This window comes from Peromyscus maniculatus, chromosome 10 (genome assembly GCF_049852395.1).
Source record: "Peromyscus maniculatus bairdii isolate BWxNUB_F1_BW_parent chromosome 10, HU_Pman_BW_mat_3.1, whole genome shotgun sequence".
In the NCBI taxonomy this organism is placed as follows: Eukaryota; Metazoa; Chordata; class Mammalia; order Rodentia; family Cricetidae; genus Peromyscus; species Peromyscus maniculatus.
Genome location: NC_134861.1, coordinates 489,648 through 506,138, shown reverse-complemented (window position 1 = coordinate 506,138; position 16,491 = coordinate 489,648). Strand labels below are relative to the sequence as shown.

The window sequence follows — 16,491 nt, the reverse complement described above, 5'->3', positions numbered from 1 at the left end:
GGCGGGTGGTGGTGGGGGAGATGTGGGGCTTGTAATAAAGACCCTGGGACCTAATCCCACCTCACCTCTGCCATCATCCAGCTGTGAAACATTGGTCACTTCTATTCATGATTTGGAGTTTCTCTCCATAAAAGGAGGTAGTCTGGGGCTGGAGAGATGGCTCAGCAGTTAAGGGCACTTGCTCCTCTTGCAGAGGACCCGGGTTCAATTCCCAGCACCCACCTCATGACTCACAACTATCTTTAACTCCACTACTAGGGGATCTGACACCCTCTTCTGGGCTCAGTGGGCACCAGTCACACATGTGGTACCCAGCCATACATGCAGGGGAAACAACCATATGCATAAAATGAAATGTTAAGTTTTTAAAAAGAGACACCCGGAATTTTGTAAGGATAGTGGATATAATTGTTCTTCCACATAAACACACATGTGCACTCCTGGACCACTCACTCTACATGCTGTTAGTTACTCCTCACAGTATCCCAGGCTATGGGGACAACTTTCCTTTGCAGAGCTCAGGCCCAAGAGGAGCCAGTAGAGTGGTAAGTGGAAAAGCCAGGATTCCAGGTCACGGAATCCAGGTGACAGGGTGGTTACTGAGAAGTCACCTGACAGGCAGTGCTCAGCTTCCCTTACAAAGTGTCCCTTAGGGGCATCTAACATAATCCCCCACACACACACTCCAAAGAGAGGTAAATTGAGGCTCAGGGAAGGGAGGCATCCTGCTCACCGCAACACAGTTCATCTGTGGCAGCGGTAGGGCCAGAAGTCAGGTGTCTTGTCTCCAAGTTGCAGGACCCATCCCCAGTGCCACTCAGGGCTCTGGAAGTGAAGCTCCATGGGAAATACGCCTCACAGGAGGGGTCTGTTGAGAGGCAAAGCCCACAAGCCCAAGGCTCCAAAGGGATGAAGCCAGAGCCAGCTCTCTGCTGATTCCCTTGAAGAGTGACACGCACAATGTCTCACCTGCAGGGTCAGTGTCACAGTGAGGGTCCCAAAGAAGAGGGCCATCAGCCCGAAGCCACCAATGAGGAGAGGTCTTCGTCCTAGGCGCTCTATGACCAGGCCCTAGTCGGAGAGAGCAAAGGAGGTGGGAAACACAGTTATTTCACTTTGAGCACAGTAACAAGGGACCACGGTCCTGGAAACTGATGGCGGAAGGCCATGGAAGACCTTGGAAGACCCAGAAAGGCCGTGGAAGGCTAGTTTCACACAGCGGGTGTGATCCAGGAGGGCCACCTTACGCAGTTCCTGCAGCTGCAGCTGTGGACCTGTCCTCCCACTGACATTTCTGCCTGTCCAAAGGTGGGTAAAGGCAATGACCCTAAAATCTAATGACCATAGGCAAGTGCCAGAGCCAGGCAGGCTTGGGTTGATATCCTGGCTCTACCACTTGGCAGCGGACTTCCACTTGTGACTTCAGGTCCTCTGTGACAGGAAGATGAGCACTGTTACCTCCCCCGCCCCATTCCCAAGGCATCTAAGAGGTTGAATGTGTTAGATAAGGCACCGCTTGCTGTTTAATTAGGTGACTTCCCCTCCCCCTCCCCACTGTTTCACAAAGAAAGAGCATCAAGGATCAGAGGGATGAAATAACCTGGAAGAGGCCACCCAGCAGAAAGTGAGAGGGCGGGGAATTGAACCCATGGTGTTGTCAAGGCTCATGATTGAGCTCAGCAGGGAGAGGGTCGGCTGGAGCAAAGACTTGGAGGTGGGAAGATCCCTATTGAGAGTGCTACCTCCTTTCGCCCTTTCCTGGTCTTCTTCCTAATATCCCCGCCTCCCCAACCCCCAGACACACACACACACACACACACACACACACACACACACACACACACACACACACAATCTCCATGGGAGCCTGTAGTATTTGTTTTCTGAATCTGGCTCATTCTGCTTGACATAAATATCTAAAGTTCCATCCATTTTCCTACAAAATGCCACGATTTCAATTTTCTTTGTGGCAGAACAATATTCCGTTGTGTGTATACACCCTGTTTTCTTTATCCACTCGTCTGTTGGAAATGTTCCATTTCCTGGCTACTGTGAACAGAGCAGTGGTGGACACGGGTGAGCAGGTGTCTACGGTAGGTTGACTTAGAGTCCTTCAAGGCGAGGGGATTTTCAGTGGGACGGCAAGAGAAAAGGGGACAACAGAATTCCTGCAACAAGAAAGTGAAGGGGTCTGTTCAGAGGGGGTGGAAATCAACAAGAACAAATGAAGGGTGAAAATGCCCCACACAGATCGATCGATCAATCAGTCAATCAATCAATTAAAATCATCTGCTTCAGGCGAGCGGAAGTGGTGATGCTGTGGAGGAGGGTCGTGAAGATGGAGCCTCAGGTGACAAGAGGGACAAGGCCCAGAAGTCTTGGGGTGTCACCGCAGGGACTCTGTGCCTTGATCCCCACTGGGGACCGGAAGCTGTCTGTGAGGTGGGCCTTCTCTCCAGATGAATAGGGTCTGCAATCTAGGCACAGCAGGAACTAGGGCATGAGTGGCATCTGCCATCTGAGGAATACAGCCCTGCAGGCCAGATGACAGCTCAGACCACCCAGCTCTGGGTGGCAGCCTAGGGCCAGGTCACCCAGGCATGACATTGTCCAGACAGGAGGGACCTTCAGTACATAGTCAGGCTTTTTTTCTGCAGACCCGGGCCTCCCAAACTCCGCCTCCTGGGAACCTGACCCAAGAGAATGGAGCAACAAAGATGTCCAGAGGGGCATGGGCCTGAAGACGAGTTGCCCTGGGCTCGAGTCCTGGCTCTGCCTCTCAGCCTTCCTTGCATGAAGGATGGATGACTAAGTGACTGAACTTCCCTGAGCCTGGGAAGTATGGATGGTAGTATCTCTGCAGGGTAGCTGTGAGATGAGAGGAAAGGCATGCTGGGCCTGAATTCCACTCAGGAGCAGCAGGGCCTGCCCACCAGAGCAGAAGCTGCAGCATGACTGATTGTTGGTCTAAGAACAGCCTGGGTGGCTGCTCTCACTCAGGCCTCTAAGTGGCCCCATGGCCTTGAACATGAAGGCCAGCCCTTTCATGACTTCATTTCCTTTTGTGCGGCCATAGGATTAGTCTAGGTAACAGGAGTGGGGGATCATTTCTGAGCACCCACTGTTCCAGGCACAGCACCAAACACATTTCCGGTACTAATCATTTAATCCCCACAAACACCCCAGGAAATGGGCCTTGTTGGTCTCATTATACAGGTGAAAACAAAATAAAACAAAACAAAGCAAAACAAAAAAACAAGCCACGACTTTGGGAACTTGGCCAAGGCACACAGCTGATAAGTGAGGCAGGGATGCCTACAGAATCTGTTCTGGTTCTGAAGATCTCAAGTTTCCCGAAGTAGAAACAGGCACAGCCCCCAGTTTGCAGCAGCCCACGGCCCCATCTTCACATCCGATCGTTGAACACATAGAACACTGAGCAATCGCCAGATTGCCCTCCCCAGAAGTCCCCATATCACTGTTTCCCCAGAATCCAGGAGCACCCCCTGGCTGCCATGGGGCCCTATGTGCTGATGGAGTGAGCAAAGCAGGTGTGCAGTGTGCATGGCAGGGCAGTGAAGACAGAGAAGAGAGGGGCAGTGAGCTCACTCTGTGGGAGGTGTGTGTGTGAGGGGGGGTGTGGGCCAGGGAAGGTCATGGAAGAAGTGAAGAGCAGAGCTTTGTGGGGAAAGAGGGTGGGGAGAGGCAATAAGGATCAGGAAAGGTGGAGGAAGGAAGACAGAAGGAGGGGGGAGGGAGGGAGAGAGAGAGGGAGGGAAAGAGAGGGAGGGAGGGAGGGAGGGAGGGAGGGAGGGAGAGAGAGAGAGAGAGAGACAGAGAGAGAGAGAGAGAGAGAGAGAGAGAGAGAGAGAGAGAGAGAGACAGAGAGAGAGAGAGAGAGAGAGAGAGAGTGTTCCTAGGCCTTCGAAAGCTGGACCCATCAAAGGGGAGGCATTAGTGGGGCCACAGGGTCCTGGGCATTAGGAACAGGGAGCTGGGTCCCTATGACAAGAGTAAGTCAGAACCACCCAGGATCAGAGGCCCAGAGCAGTCCGGGGATGCACCCACCAAGTCTCAGAGGGAATTAGCAGAAAGACACAGAAGCGGATGGGTGCTCTTCCACTTCAAAGCGCTTCTGAAAACCTGCATGCTTTCTCCTCCTGAGGACTCAGTCCTGAGGACTCAGTCTACAAGACCACCCATGGCCTCAGCTATAAAATAAATACCAGAGGATCTGGGTAGAAAATACCTGGGATGAGGGAGATACCTCATACTAGGCCAGAGCCAGCGCCCACCCCCCACCCCAGTAGCTCAAGGTAATAACCAATTAAGGACAAAGCCTGAGACTTGTTCAGGCCTTCCCCAAAATGGAAAAACTGTAACTTTAAGCAGCCCCTGCTAGCACTAGCCAAGTAGAACATACTAATATGATTGCCACTCATGTAAGCCAATCACATCTGAGATGACCTAATTGTCCCTGAAACTCCCCTTAGCTGTGCTTAAAAGGAACCTGTGAACTTCTCTCAGGGTCACCATTTTGCCTTTGTGTTGGGTGTGTGTCCCAAGTATGCTGGTACCTTTATTTTTGAGTTAATAAACACTCTTGCTGATGGCATACAGGGATGGTGGTCTTTTGTGGGACTTCTCCAGGACCCTAACATTTACCCAGAGAGTCTCTGTGGTTACAGTGGGCTGAACCTGCCTTGTGCTGTGAATCCAGGATTAAGATGTATTACACTCAGATGTGACAATATGTTCCATTCTACACAGAGATGGACACGTGCTGTTTATTCATATTCATGTTTTCAAACATTACCAAGTGCAGGACCCTGAGCTAGATGTGAGAGAAGCTTCCTCAAGTGAGGTGAGCCAACCACAGTGTCGTCATTTAAAAGTGTGCCCTCAAATACGAGCTGGCTGAGAACCAATATTTTACACCATGACACCGATATTCAGGGCCTTTGTTGAGGAGGAGACATGCTTTCCCTGGGTCATTGAAGAAGCAGGAAGTCGAGCCAGCCTGAAGCTGGAACAAGCTCCTTGCATGGGAAATGACAGAGCTCAGAAGGAAGTCTAGGAAGGCCCCAAGGAGACAGCTTTCAGAGAGGCTGGATTGAGGGACCTCCCCTCCCCCCGACACACACACACCCAACACACTCGGTCCTACCTGGCCAGGGCACCGGTGTGCTCCCTCCTCCAAGCCCTACTGAAGCTCAGCCTGTCCAAAGGTTTCAGAGTGACAGGGTATTCCTACTCTGGACTAAAGCTGCCAGGGGAGACACTAACTCAAGATGAACAGCTGCTCTTGAAGGGTACCAATGTCAGCTAGTAACCAACTGCCAGGCTTCTGGTGCTCTGAGAAGCCCTTCTGGGGACTCTGAGCTCTAAGGTCTCCTCTGCAGCCACTGTCTCTCCCACAGTGTGCTGGGACCTTTGAGCAGACAGCATGTTTCTGTTTAGGGCTTTAAAAATCAATTTTACTGAGTTACAATTGTGTTCAATGAAGTGTCCTCATTTCAATTCTGCAGCTTAGTTATTCTTAACAAATTACATTTGTTTTATATTTATATTTATATTAGCGATTACCTATTACCCACAACTGCAACTGAGACATGGAAAATGCCCACCCCTACCAAATGTCCCCTATGTCCCTTCTCTCAGCCCCAGGCAGCCCCTGATCCACTTTCCAGCACTGGGTTTAGAATTTCATCAGTTTTAGAATTTCACACAGATCTTTGTAATGTTTTTGAGACCTGTCTTGTTTGTGATACACATGAATAGTTCTTTTTCGTGCTTGAGCAATATTCCACTGGGTGGATAGACCACAACTGTTTTCTCCATACTCCTGTTTAGATAAACACTGGATTGCTTCCAGGTTTGGTCTTTCACATACAAAGCTGTTATGAACATCAACATATGAGTCTCTGTGTAGACATAGGTTTTGTTTCTCCTGGGTAAATACTTGTGAGTGGAATGGTGAGTGAATGGGTAACTGTCAAAAACATTCTCTGGAGGGGTAACATGACTTTAAACTCCTACCAGCAGTGCGAAAGTTCCTGTTGTTCCACTTCCTTGGCAACACTTGGAATTATCAGGATTTAAATTTTATCTGTCCTCGTGGTGAATGACAGGATCTTATTGTGCATCTTAACTTCCCTGACAGTACTGAGAACTTTTTCCTGTGCCTTTTGTCCTTTGAGACTCTTCCTTAGTAAAGATCTGTTCAAATATTTTCAGAGTGTAGTTCTTCTTGAGTTCTCGGTGCTCTTTACATATTCAGGACACGAGCTCCCTGTCAGATGTTTATACAGTCTCCCAGCCTGTGGCTCACCTTTTCATTTTCTCAGCAATGTCTCTTAAATAGTCACAAACTTAAATTCTGTTGAAATCCAATTTATTAATTAAAAATGGTCCATGATTGTGCATCTAATCTAAGAAACCTCTGCTTATCCCAATTTTATAAAATTTTCTCTTATATAACCTTCCTAGTGTATTAAATTGATTTTCTTTGCTGTTTAGATGCATGGTTCATTTCAAGGTGATTTTTTTGGGTACATGTTGTGATAAGAGTTCCTGGTGGATACATGGTTCAGGTGAGGTCTGGCACTCTAGTACAGTTTGGTCCTCTAAGCAAAACAGCTGCCATCTCCACCAGGTCAGATGTGCCTACTTGCAAGAGTCCATCAGAACTGGCACAGAACCTGTGGACTGATGAGGTTCCCTTAGATTAGGGGTGGGGTGGGGAGGGTCATTTCTGCAATTCTGCCCTATCTGTGTGTAAGCCTGGGGTCTTGGAATTCTAGAATGCACAAACTGGGGAGAGTATTGAAAAGGAACTCTGTCTAGGCAGCTTGGGGAAAGCTGCCATCTATGCTGGGTGGAGACTTTAGTTCAGCCACTCTGCCTCCTCACCCCCTGCCAGTAACCTCTCACCCATGATCTGTAAGCAAGCCCCTCAATTCACTGGCTCCCCAGGGCAAATTTTGGTGTAGTTTGTTGTTGAGGCCTTATAAGGATGGGGTAGACATTGTTTATGTCTCCCCAGGGAAAGAGTTCTTCCCATATTTGTCAAGTGCCACTTTGGTGCTGACCCTTTGTGCATCTCTATCCCCATCCCAGCCACCTTGGCTCAGAAGGATGGGAGCAGGAAATAGGACAGTGGGGGCTGAGCTCCCACAAGGAAGTCCAGGAATATGGAAGTTTGCTTGCGAATTTCAGTTTAAATGACAACTGTGTGCAAGAGACCCATATACGTGTCTACAGCAAAAGCATGAGTGATTGCTGGGTTTGTGGTCCTAAGAGGAATGAGCTAAAACAGGCTTGAGAGATTTCAACTAAAATGCAAAAGCAGAGATGGGAAGGTGGGGGCAATTGAGATATTAACCCCACAGCACTTCGCTGAGGCTTCTGGGACACTGGGTACAACATCCCTCAAGCATCCCGTCAGACGGGCAAGTGCTAGGAGCCTGGGAATCAATATTGGGAAATTCTCAGCCTGGGATTGGCAGAGAGCAGAGTAGCTTCTAAAACCAAAATCTCGCCTTCATGAAGGAATGAACTGCAAGGCAGTCATTGAAACAGTCAGATCTGCAAGCGCTAAGTAAGTACCTTGTCCCGTTCTAATTCTCAGAACTGTCCAGCTCAGAGGAGGCTGCCAGCAGCCGCTGACACCTGCAGGGAGTGGGGTGGGGCCAACACATATCTGTTTTTACCTGATGGAGTGCTTCCTCTGCTGACTTCCTCTACACTTGGTTCTCTGAACTAGGAACCAACAGACATTGCATTAGTTTCCTTGGTAGCAGGAACAGTGCATTGCAGACAGAAGGGCTCAGACAGCAGGGATGGTCCTCATCTTTCTCAGCTGCAACTCCAAGATCAAGGCACTGGCAGAGCCTTACTCCCTGCGAGGGTAGAGGAGAGGGTCTGCCTCTGCCCCACCCCTACCTTCTGAGGGTCTGCCCCAGTCCCACCTCTGCCTCCTGAGAGTCTGCCTCAGCCTCACCCCTGCCTTCTGAGGTCTGTCTTGGCCTTCTGCATTCTGGGATCCTTGTCATTTAGCATCCAGACTCCAGTATTCATGTGGTGGTCTCCCTGCATGTGTCTGTGCCCAAAATTTCCCTTTTTGTAAAGACATAATGAATTTGGGGGCTCAACCCACTCTATATGACCCAATCCTAACTTAACAACACCTGCAATGACCTGTCTCTAAATGGGGTCACATTGGGAGGGGCTGGGGGTTTCAGCATTTGAGTTTTAGGGAGTCATGTTACAAGTGAGAGGTCACTGAGTCTCCGTTGAACTGAGTGTGGTCCTCAGCAATACCTGTTGGGATGACTTGTTACACCACTACTGCCTACAGAGAGAGTGTGGGTCAGAAAAGCAGGTCGTCTGGCCTCAGCGTTACCCAGGTTGTGACCAGCAAAGGGCCAGGAGATCAGGAGACTTATTGTTGCCCTGCTCCCCTCACCTTTATGCTCTGTACGTATTAGATCCAGTATCTCATGCCATGGCCATGAGAACGCAGACTGTGACATTGAAATCGCAGGACCCCCGGGAAGTTTGGAAACCCTTAAAGATTTGTGTTTAGTTCAACATAGCGCAGTCCCAAACTGTGTTGCCACAAACAGGAGCACATTACTGTGGATTCTGCCCCTGACTTTAAAAAGCAGAGCCCGTGCATCCTACCAGAGGCAGAGCTGGCTCCCCATGGCTCTGGGTCCACACAACCCCAGTTCCCCAGAGCCCCTGACCACACCACAGTGGACGGTCATCCTCATGAGTGAATGACACTCCCCGGAAGTTCACTCATCTGAATAGCACAGTTGAAGCCCCCGACCCAACCAAAACAGCCTGGAAAAGCCAGCTGTTCTGAAAGATGGCAATTATTTACAGCCAGCAAGCCGCTGAGTGATGGCCGCTGCCCAAATTAACTGCAGATCAAAAGGACGAGAGAGCGCGTCTTTCTGTCTCAGTTTTATTACGCCTCAGAGCCATTTTAATAGACTGTCAAAAATCTCAGTGAAGACAGTGGAAAAAATAATCAGGACACCCTTTTATTGATAGGAAATTACCCCGAAGGGTTGGGTGAAGTTGTCTGAGTGGCCCTGAAAAGCAGGTCACACAAACTTTGCAAAGAGCAGAGGACTTGCTGAATGTTGAGTTTGGGGGAGGAGAAGGAGCAGCCATGGGCTTTGATTTTTGTTTCCATGACAACTCTTTCTTCCAGAGTTAAAGTATCTTGCTGTTACTTTAACAAGCAGCTTAAGCCAACTCAAAGGTAGCAGTTTATGGTAGGGGCAGCCAGAGGTCTAGAGCAGATCTCACAGGACAAAACTCACAGCATTTGGGGTGGAGACTCTGGGGAGGAAAAGATGCTGGCTTTCCGGGTTCCCAAAAGCCTCGAGGGTTCTGTGCCCACACTCTTTCCTCATCTTCCAGGCCAGGCAGCAATGGTGCTCCCTATATAAGCCTCACATTCTGACCTCATCTTTTGCTACTTCAAAGGTTCATTGACTGCCCTGATAACCCCGGGCAACCTCCACTGCTCAAGGTCCTACTCCCATCTATGAAGTTCCCTTTGACACAATCTCCTGGCCTATGACTTCAGACCTATGGGTCTTTGGAACCCATTAATTTTGCCTGCCACAGATTGTAGGGGATATCTGTTCTATGACCCTGAAGCGCAGCCCTAGAGATGTAGCAGGTAACTGCTCTACCTGCCTATGACCTTGAAGTACATGCCCCTGGGGTGTGGCCTCCCGGCTACCCTCAAGATCTGAGACACATGCACGTACACCGCCGTTCTCTTCACTCCCTCGTGGGACTTGGATGCTGGGACAGTTTGAGGTGGAAGAACAGCATGGGACCATGTCTCACCTTTTCCAGGACCCCACAACAATTCCTCTGTTCTGTTTTGTGAGTTTTCCTTTCTTAATAAATCCCTTTGCCCTTTAAGCAGACTCTGTGGATTTCTCGCTTTAACAGATGACAAGGGTTAAAAGCTAATTTTATAAATGTGCAAATCCATTAAGAGATGTATAGCAATTTCCCTAAGTGCAGCCTGCTGGTAAGTGGATGTCCCGGATGGGAGGTAGAGCTGTCCAGCGCGCACACACACACACACACACACACACACACACACACACACACACACACACACACACAATGTCTCTGCTATGTTCTCTGCAAGGATGCAAGGACATGTAACGCAGCCTCACTTCAGGTAACAGGGTGTGAATCACCTGTCCACATAGAACAGTGGGCACCTGCTGAGCATGCACCATCCTCCAGCCCTGCCAGTCACTTAGTGACATTTGTTTACTCCCCAGCCTGTGCCTGTGAGGCAGGAACATGTCCTTATGTAAATGGGCAAAGTGAACCACAGAGAGTCACCTGTATCAGGAGAAGCAGAGCTGGCATGGGAACCCAGACCATCTCTGTTGTGAGTAGAAAATGGAACACAGGCTTTGGAGGACTGATACAACCTTCATCACCAAAGCAAATTCTCATACAGACTCTTTCCTGGCTACATGGTGCACCCCATTAAAGCCACCGGATCAGTAGTAGGAGGGAAGTCATGAAAAAAAAAAATGAATCTGCTGAAAAGTCAGCAGTGGGGTGGGGAAACTGGCCTGCTTATGCTGACATCCCCCTGTTCTGTGGAGATCAGCAGGGGAGACCAAACACTTGAGCATCTCCTTCGAGGTCAGAGATGTCAGCTCATCCCTCTTTCATTTCTGAAGAACCCCATAGGTACCATGTGCCTATAGAGTGAAGCACAGACCACACTTCCACAAGAAGACAGATGTGAGCGCTTCTTCAAGAGAAGCCGCTAAGGCTCAGAGAAGTGGAGCACGCAGTCCAACATCACACCGTCAGAACTAGGCTTCAGTGTGCTTTTCATTGGAGACACAAGGCATGGAGACACAGAGAAGAAGAGCCTAGGTGGGTGAAGGGTCCTGGAGCCTGAGCCTCTCCCAAAACCAGACAGCGTCCCATGACAAGGCCACCCTCATGAAGCAAGTCCTGTTAATCTCCCTGGGTGCCCGCATGCCACTTGGGGCAATCTCAGGAGCCCTTGGTGACTTACAGAGAAGATGGCAGCTAGCGTCTCAATTCCACCAGTGCTCAGGGTGATGTATGGGATCTTGTCCTGAGGGATCCCAGCTTTCGAAAAGATGCTGTTGGTGTAGAACCAGATCTATAATGCAGAAAAGAACAGACAGGTCATCCAGAGACCTTAGCCTCCTCCCTAAGTTAGACAAAGGTGTGAGGATCTCTCTGCACAGTGCCCCTGAGTCCAGGCTCACAGGGAAGCTGTGCCATATGGCCACATGGCTCCCCCTCTTTCCTCACTAACAGACTCCTGTGTTCCTGGGAGTGATGTCTGGCCCCCTGAGACACTGCTTCCTAGACTGCATTGCAGTTAGGAGGGTAGCAACAGAAATATGGGTGGGGGTGGCAGGAAGCTTCTTATTGTATTTTTACATCTATGTATTTATTTATTGTGGGGTGGGGCAGTGCATATGTACCTGTGTGTGTGTCAGGGGAGAGGAAGTCAGAAAAGAAGCTGTAGGAGTCAGTTCCCTCTTTCCATCATGTGGGGCCCAGGGATTGAATGCAGGTCAGACTTGGTAGTAAGGACCTTTACTGGATGAGCCATCTCACTGGCTGTCCTCCTCTCTCTCCAGCCCCTCTTCTTCCTCCTCTTCTTTTAAAGAAACTTTATCAAAGGAGTATGCTCTCAAGTTCATTTTATTTGATTTTGGCCTACTTTACTTTCTGTGGTCAGGGTGGTGAAATGTGATGGTTGGAGCCTCAGCAGCCCTCTTGGGTCATTAACTAACCTGGGATAAGCATGCTTTGTGAGAATCAAAAACTGTTTCTTCCCCACAGAACATTTTACTATCACCCACTAGGAACTGCTATGATAAGTCTACCACAGTACATATGGTACAAATGATGCTCCTGAGGTCTGTGTACACATACAGTCAGGTTCAAGGAAACTCCTATTCCCCAATCTCCCAAAGGCAGTCCAAATATTCAGAAATGAGCTCAACCTGGACTGTGGGAGGGTCTCTGGCTGTGAGATAAAAGCCAGCATTCCTCAGGAGCTTGTGAGGTTGGTTCCCATCTACCAAAAGGAGTTGTTTCCCTTACCTCAGCATAAGAGACATATGGCTACCTGAAGTACCTATTAGCATATCAAGGTCCATGCTAGCCTCCTGGCTCCCTCAGTATCACAGGTACCTGTTACACATTTCAAAGTCCATGCTAGCATTCTGCCCTTTCCATCTCCTCCTCTACCCTTAACTCCCTCCAGCTCATGGGCTTCTCTCCCTGCCAAGAGTCATGGCAGCATACAGCAGATGGCAATTTGTGGTGGTATTCTAATTGTACTGAAATGTGATTTTGATTGTATGTTAATAAATAAAGTTGCCCGGGGGTCAGAGCTATTAGAGCCATAGACAGAGTGTGGCGGTGGTGGCACACGCCTTTAATCCCATAGATCTCTGTGTGTTCAGGGATACAGCCAGCATTGGAGACATATGCCTTTAAGACCTGGGGGGCTGTACATACAGACAGTGACGAGGCAGTCATGTGTTTGGGTTTACAACCAATGAGAAGGCAGAACAATAATACTATAAAAAAGACGTACAGACAGGAAGTAGCTCTTTTTCGGGAAGCTGGGACACCGCAGGCAGAAGGGTGAGATTTTAGCTCTGAGCTCTGACCTCTCGGCTTTCTCCTTTACATTGTTTCTGTGTTTCTTATTTAATAAGACAGTTAGTTACATCTACATCTGGCGCCCAACGTTCGTGTTACGAATTCATGAAAAAGCTGTTTGCCTGTGGCCTTGTGAGCCCCAGCTCAGGCCCAAGTTACACTCAGCCGGTTGTGGTGGTGCACGCTGGTAGGATTTGCTGAAGGAGACAGAGGCAGTAGGATCCCGAGTTTGAGGCCGGCCTAGGAGGCTTGGGAGAAGCTTTGGCCTGGACTGAGCCACAAACAGTGGTGGGACCATGGAAGCAGTGGCTACTGCTCCACGTTGCCAGCTCCTCCTCATCGTGTTGGTGACTGCGGTGATGCTGCTACCTGGGACGAAGAGTTTACCACTGCTGTTTCAGAGAAGAATTGCCAGGACCATTGTGTTACAAGAAAGCATCGGCAAAGGTCAGTTTGGAAAAGTTTGGCAAGAAAAATGGTGGGGAGAGATTGTTGTGAAGATTTTCTGTTCTAGGGAAGAATGTTCATGGTTCTGAGAGACAGAAATTTATCGGACTGTGATTGCTCCAAACCACAGAGGAGGCAAAAAAAAAGTCTGCAGGAGACCATGACCAAGCCTAATACTGACTTTGAAATCTTCAAAAAGATGACAGGATCCTACAACGATGATTCCACATGGACTATGATAAAGCCATTAAGCCGATTAACACCATGGAAAAATCGACTTTGGACTACAAACTGGTCAGGACAATTTCGAGAGGTCTAGCTGAGATGATACAGCCTGACAGACTACTCAAACAATGACTTGAAACAAGCCCTGAACTTTCCTTTTATGCAGAGACTGGACAAATGATACAGGACTTGATGATTAACCCCAAAATTTTCTTTTCAAGATTCCCTAAAGATATCTTCACCCCTAGAAAGCAAAAAGAAAAAGAGAATATAGATATGAGATAGATCATCGAATCTACTCCAAGAAAAAAGATAAAGAAATAATAGGATAAATAGGTAGATCGCTGAATCTACACTGAAGAAAAAGGGGAAGATATAAAAATGACAAAAGGTAGACTACTGAATCTATTATGAAAAGAAAAAAGAGAAAATATGGATATGATAAGATAAAAAGGGAGATTATGGAATCTACTTTTAAAAAGGAACTACTTGTTTTAAATAAGATAAGTAATGAAAATTTTTTGGTCTGAGTTTATCAGATGTTACTGGATTGGACATTGTTAATATATATAATGGAGTTTTTATCTAAATCTGTCAAATGTTAATGGACTAGACATCATTAATGTAATTTTTGGCTGTATATATTGTATATACTTATTGGATAGTTTTTCTTGTATTAGTTATAAGCTTTTTTAATTTTAGACAAAAAGAGAGGAAATGTGGTGGTATTGTGTTCCCCAAAATATTGTGTACTCTAATAAATTTATCTGGGGTCAGAGAACAGACAGCCACTAAATACAAAGGCTAGAAAATGGTGGCACTCACACCTTTAATCCTAGCATTCCAGAGATAGAAATCCCTCTGGATCTCTGTGAGTTCAAGGCCACATTGGAAATAGCCAAGCATGGTGACACACACCTTTAATCCCAGAAAGCCAGCCTTTAATCCCAGGGAGTGGTGGTAGAAAGCAGAAAGATATATAAGGCGTGAGGACCAGAAACTAGAAGCATTTGGCTGGTTAAGCATGTAGCTGGTTAAGCATTCAGGCTTTTGAGCAGCAATTCAGCTGAGAGCCATTGGGATGAGGACTCAGAAGCCTCCAGTCTGAGGAGACAAGACCAGCTGAGAAAATGGCGAGGTGAGATAGCTGTGGCTTGTTCTGTCTCTCTGATCTACCAGCATGGACCCCAATAACTCGCCTCGGGTTTGATTTTATTAATAAAAACTTTTAAGAATCCTGCAACAGCAATTAATAATTCAGGTGTCAACCCACCAGGTGAGTGATTCTCTGATGGAGGAACCTCATTCAAACAAGGCTTACAAGGCCACAGACTCCAAATATTGTTTGTTTCTGTCTGTAATTTTCTCATGTGCTACTATAATTCTTCCCTAAACAACTATGGGATTCTTCCCACAGCCTATTGGTAGTGTGTTTTCCACTATTTGGGTACATTTATTTCTGTGGATTGACAGGAAGATTATTTCTTCTTAAACTGTAATTTTGATGAATGAAAATATGTTTTCATAGCTAGGCCCATTGTTCCAGGAAAACTAGACCCATTGTTCCACAAAAACTGTGAGAAACTTAGAAACCCATTTTATATCATAGCTCAGGCTGACATAGGAAAATAACATTATTCTCAGCTACAAAGATAGCCTTTACACAATTAGCTGATTTAAAGCCTCAAAGTAAACTCAGATTAGACCAGGTGCCTTGAAAGGTGTCTTGCTAATGCATTATAAGATAAACCTTCCCAGAAAATGCACAAGGACAGAGTTGTCAGCTTTCTGATTTGTTGAACCACGGTTATTGGGCACAAAGCAACTTTATCATGGTGCCAGCTCCTCTCTTGCCAAGTCTGGCCAATAACATAGACCAGTGATTAACTCCCTGCACAAATTCTTCGGCAGTTAATTCTCTGCACACAAACTCCCAATCTCAGTTTTATGATACAAGACTCAAGGTTCAGCCAGAGGACAATCTAACTTCTTAGCCCTGAGAGAAAGCTACAAGTTTCCTTTTTTTGGTCTAAAGTTGCACACAGGATAGAAGAATATGTTTTAAGATTTGGGATGCTTTTAATGTCACTGTCCCTCAGCCTTCACTTTACAGCCCACACACCAGGGAACTTCCCGAGGTTAATCCCTCCCAGCCATGCATTTCCCTCTCAAAGTAAGCACTCCAAATCTGAGAGAAACTGACACCTTTACTATTGTTACCACAAAATGTTAGTTTAAAATGTTTATTGCATTTAAAAATATAGAATACAATGCACAATTTTTCTATTTTTCGTAGACCCCCCCCCATTAGGTTAGCTTTATAACTCCTAATATCCTTTATAGGCTATCTCCTTAGTAAAATAACAGAATTCCCAGATCTTCCTTTACAGCTGCAGCTGCCCCACTAATTAGGAAGCTGAGAGATTTATTATATGTGTGTTATCAGAATGACTTTGCTTCTTATCATTTACTTAAGAAAGGAAATGTAAACTTCAAAAGAAACTTTTATTGCTTGAAAAATTTCTGTTGTATATCTGTCTTTGTGTGTGTGTGTGTGTGTGTAAAACAAAGGGATTTGAATTTGACTTGAAAAAATAAAGAACGTGACCATCAGAATGCGTATGAGTCTTATTCCATTTCTAAGGCCCTCAGACAGAAAATTTTTTTTAAGCCTCGCTACTCTTGCGGCATTTTCTTTCTAACCCTGGAGCAGCTTGGAAGCTGGTCTTTCAGACTGCAATACCTCCCCACAGCTACCCATCCTTCTTATAACCCAGCTACTCTCACTACTCCCTCTCTTACTCCTCTTATTCTCTCTCTGCTCTGTTCTCTATCTCTTGCTATCCCTCTATCTCCACTATTTTCTCCCACTCTCCTGATACCCCAGGCCTAGCTATACCCAGTCCCCTCCTTTCTCCCTCTGCTCTGGACTCTTCCAGATGCCTCTGGCTGTTCTCTCTCTCTCTCTCTCCCTCTCTCTCTCTCAAATCTACAATAAGAACCTTTAATCATATGGAGCAGTTGTGGGCAGCTTCTTCACCGGGGCCCCCTCACATAAGGAAACATTGGGACGTTGGTATCTCTTGGCAGAGC

General features: G+C 47.2%; 1 protein-coding gene across 13 annotated transcripts in view; it reads right to left on the bottom strand.

The window, feature by feature from the left end:
* Window positions 1-16,491, bottom strand: part of Slc2a9 (solute carrier family 2 member 9) — a 155,785-nt gene that overhangs the window by 38,424 nt on the left and 100,870 nt on the right. For 10 of the 13 annotated variants that reach the window (XM_042285917.2, XM_076545667.1, XM_042285920.2 and 7 more), the window contains 2 exons: window positions 11,090-11,200; window positions 970-1,071 (listed from right to left, as the gene is read on the bottom strand). In XM_042285917.2, the coding sequence (XP_042141851.1) occupies window positions 970-1,071; window positions 11,090-11,200 (213 nt within the window). The remainder of the gene's footprint in view (window positions 1-969; window positions 1,072-11,089; window positions 11,201-16,491) is intronic. The other 3 variants (XM_076545674.1, XM_076545673.1, XM_076545672.1) reach the window with 1 other exon arrangement.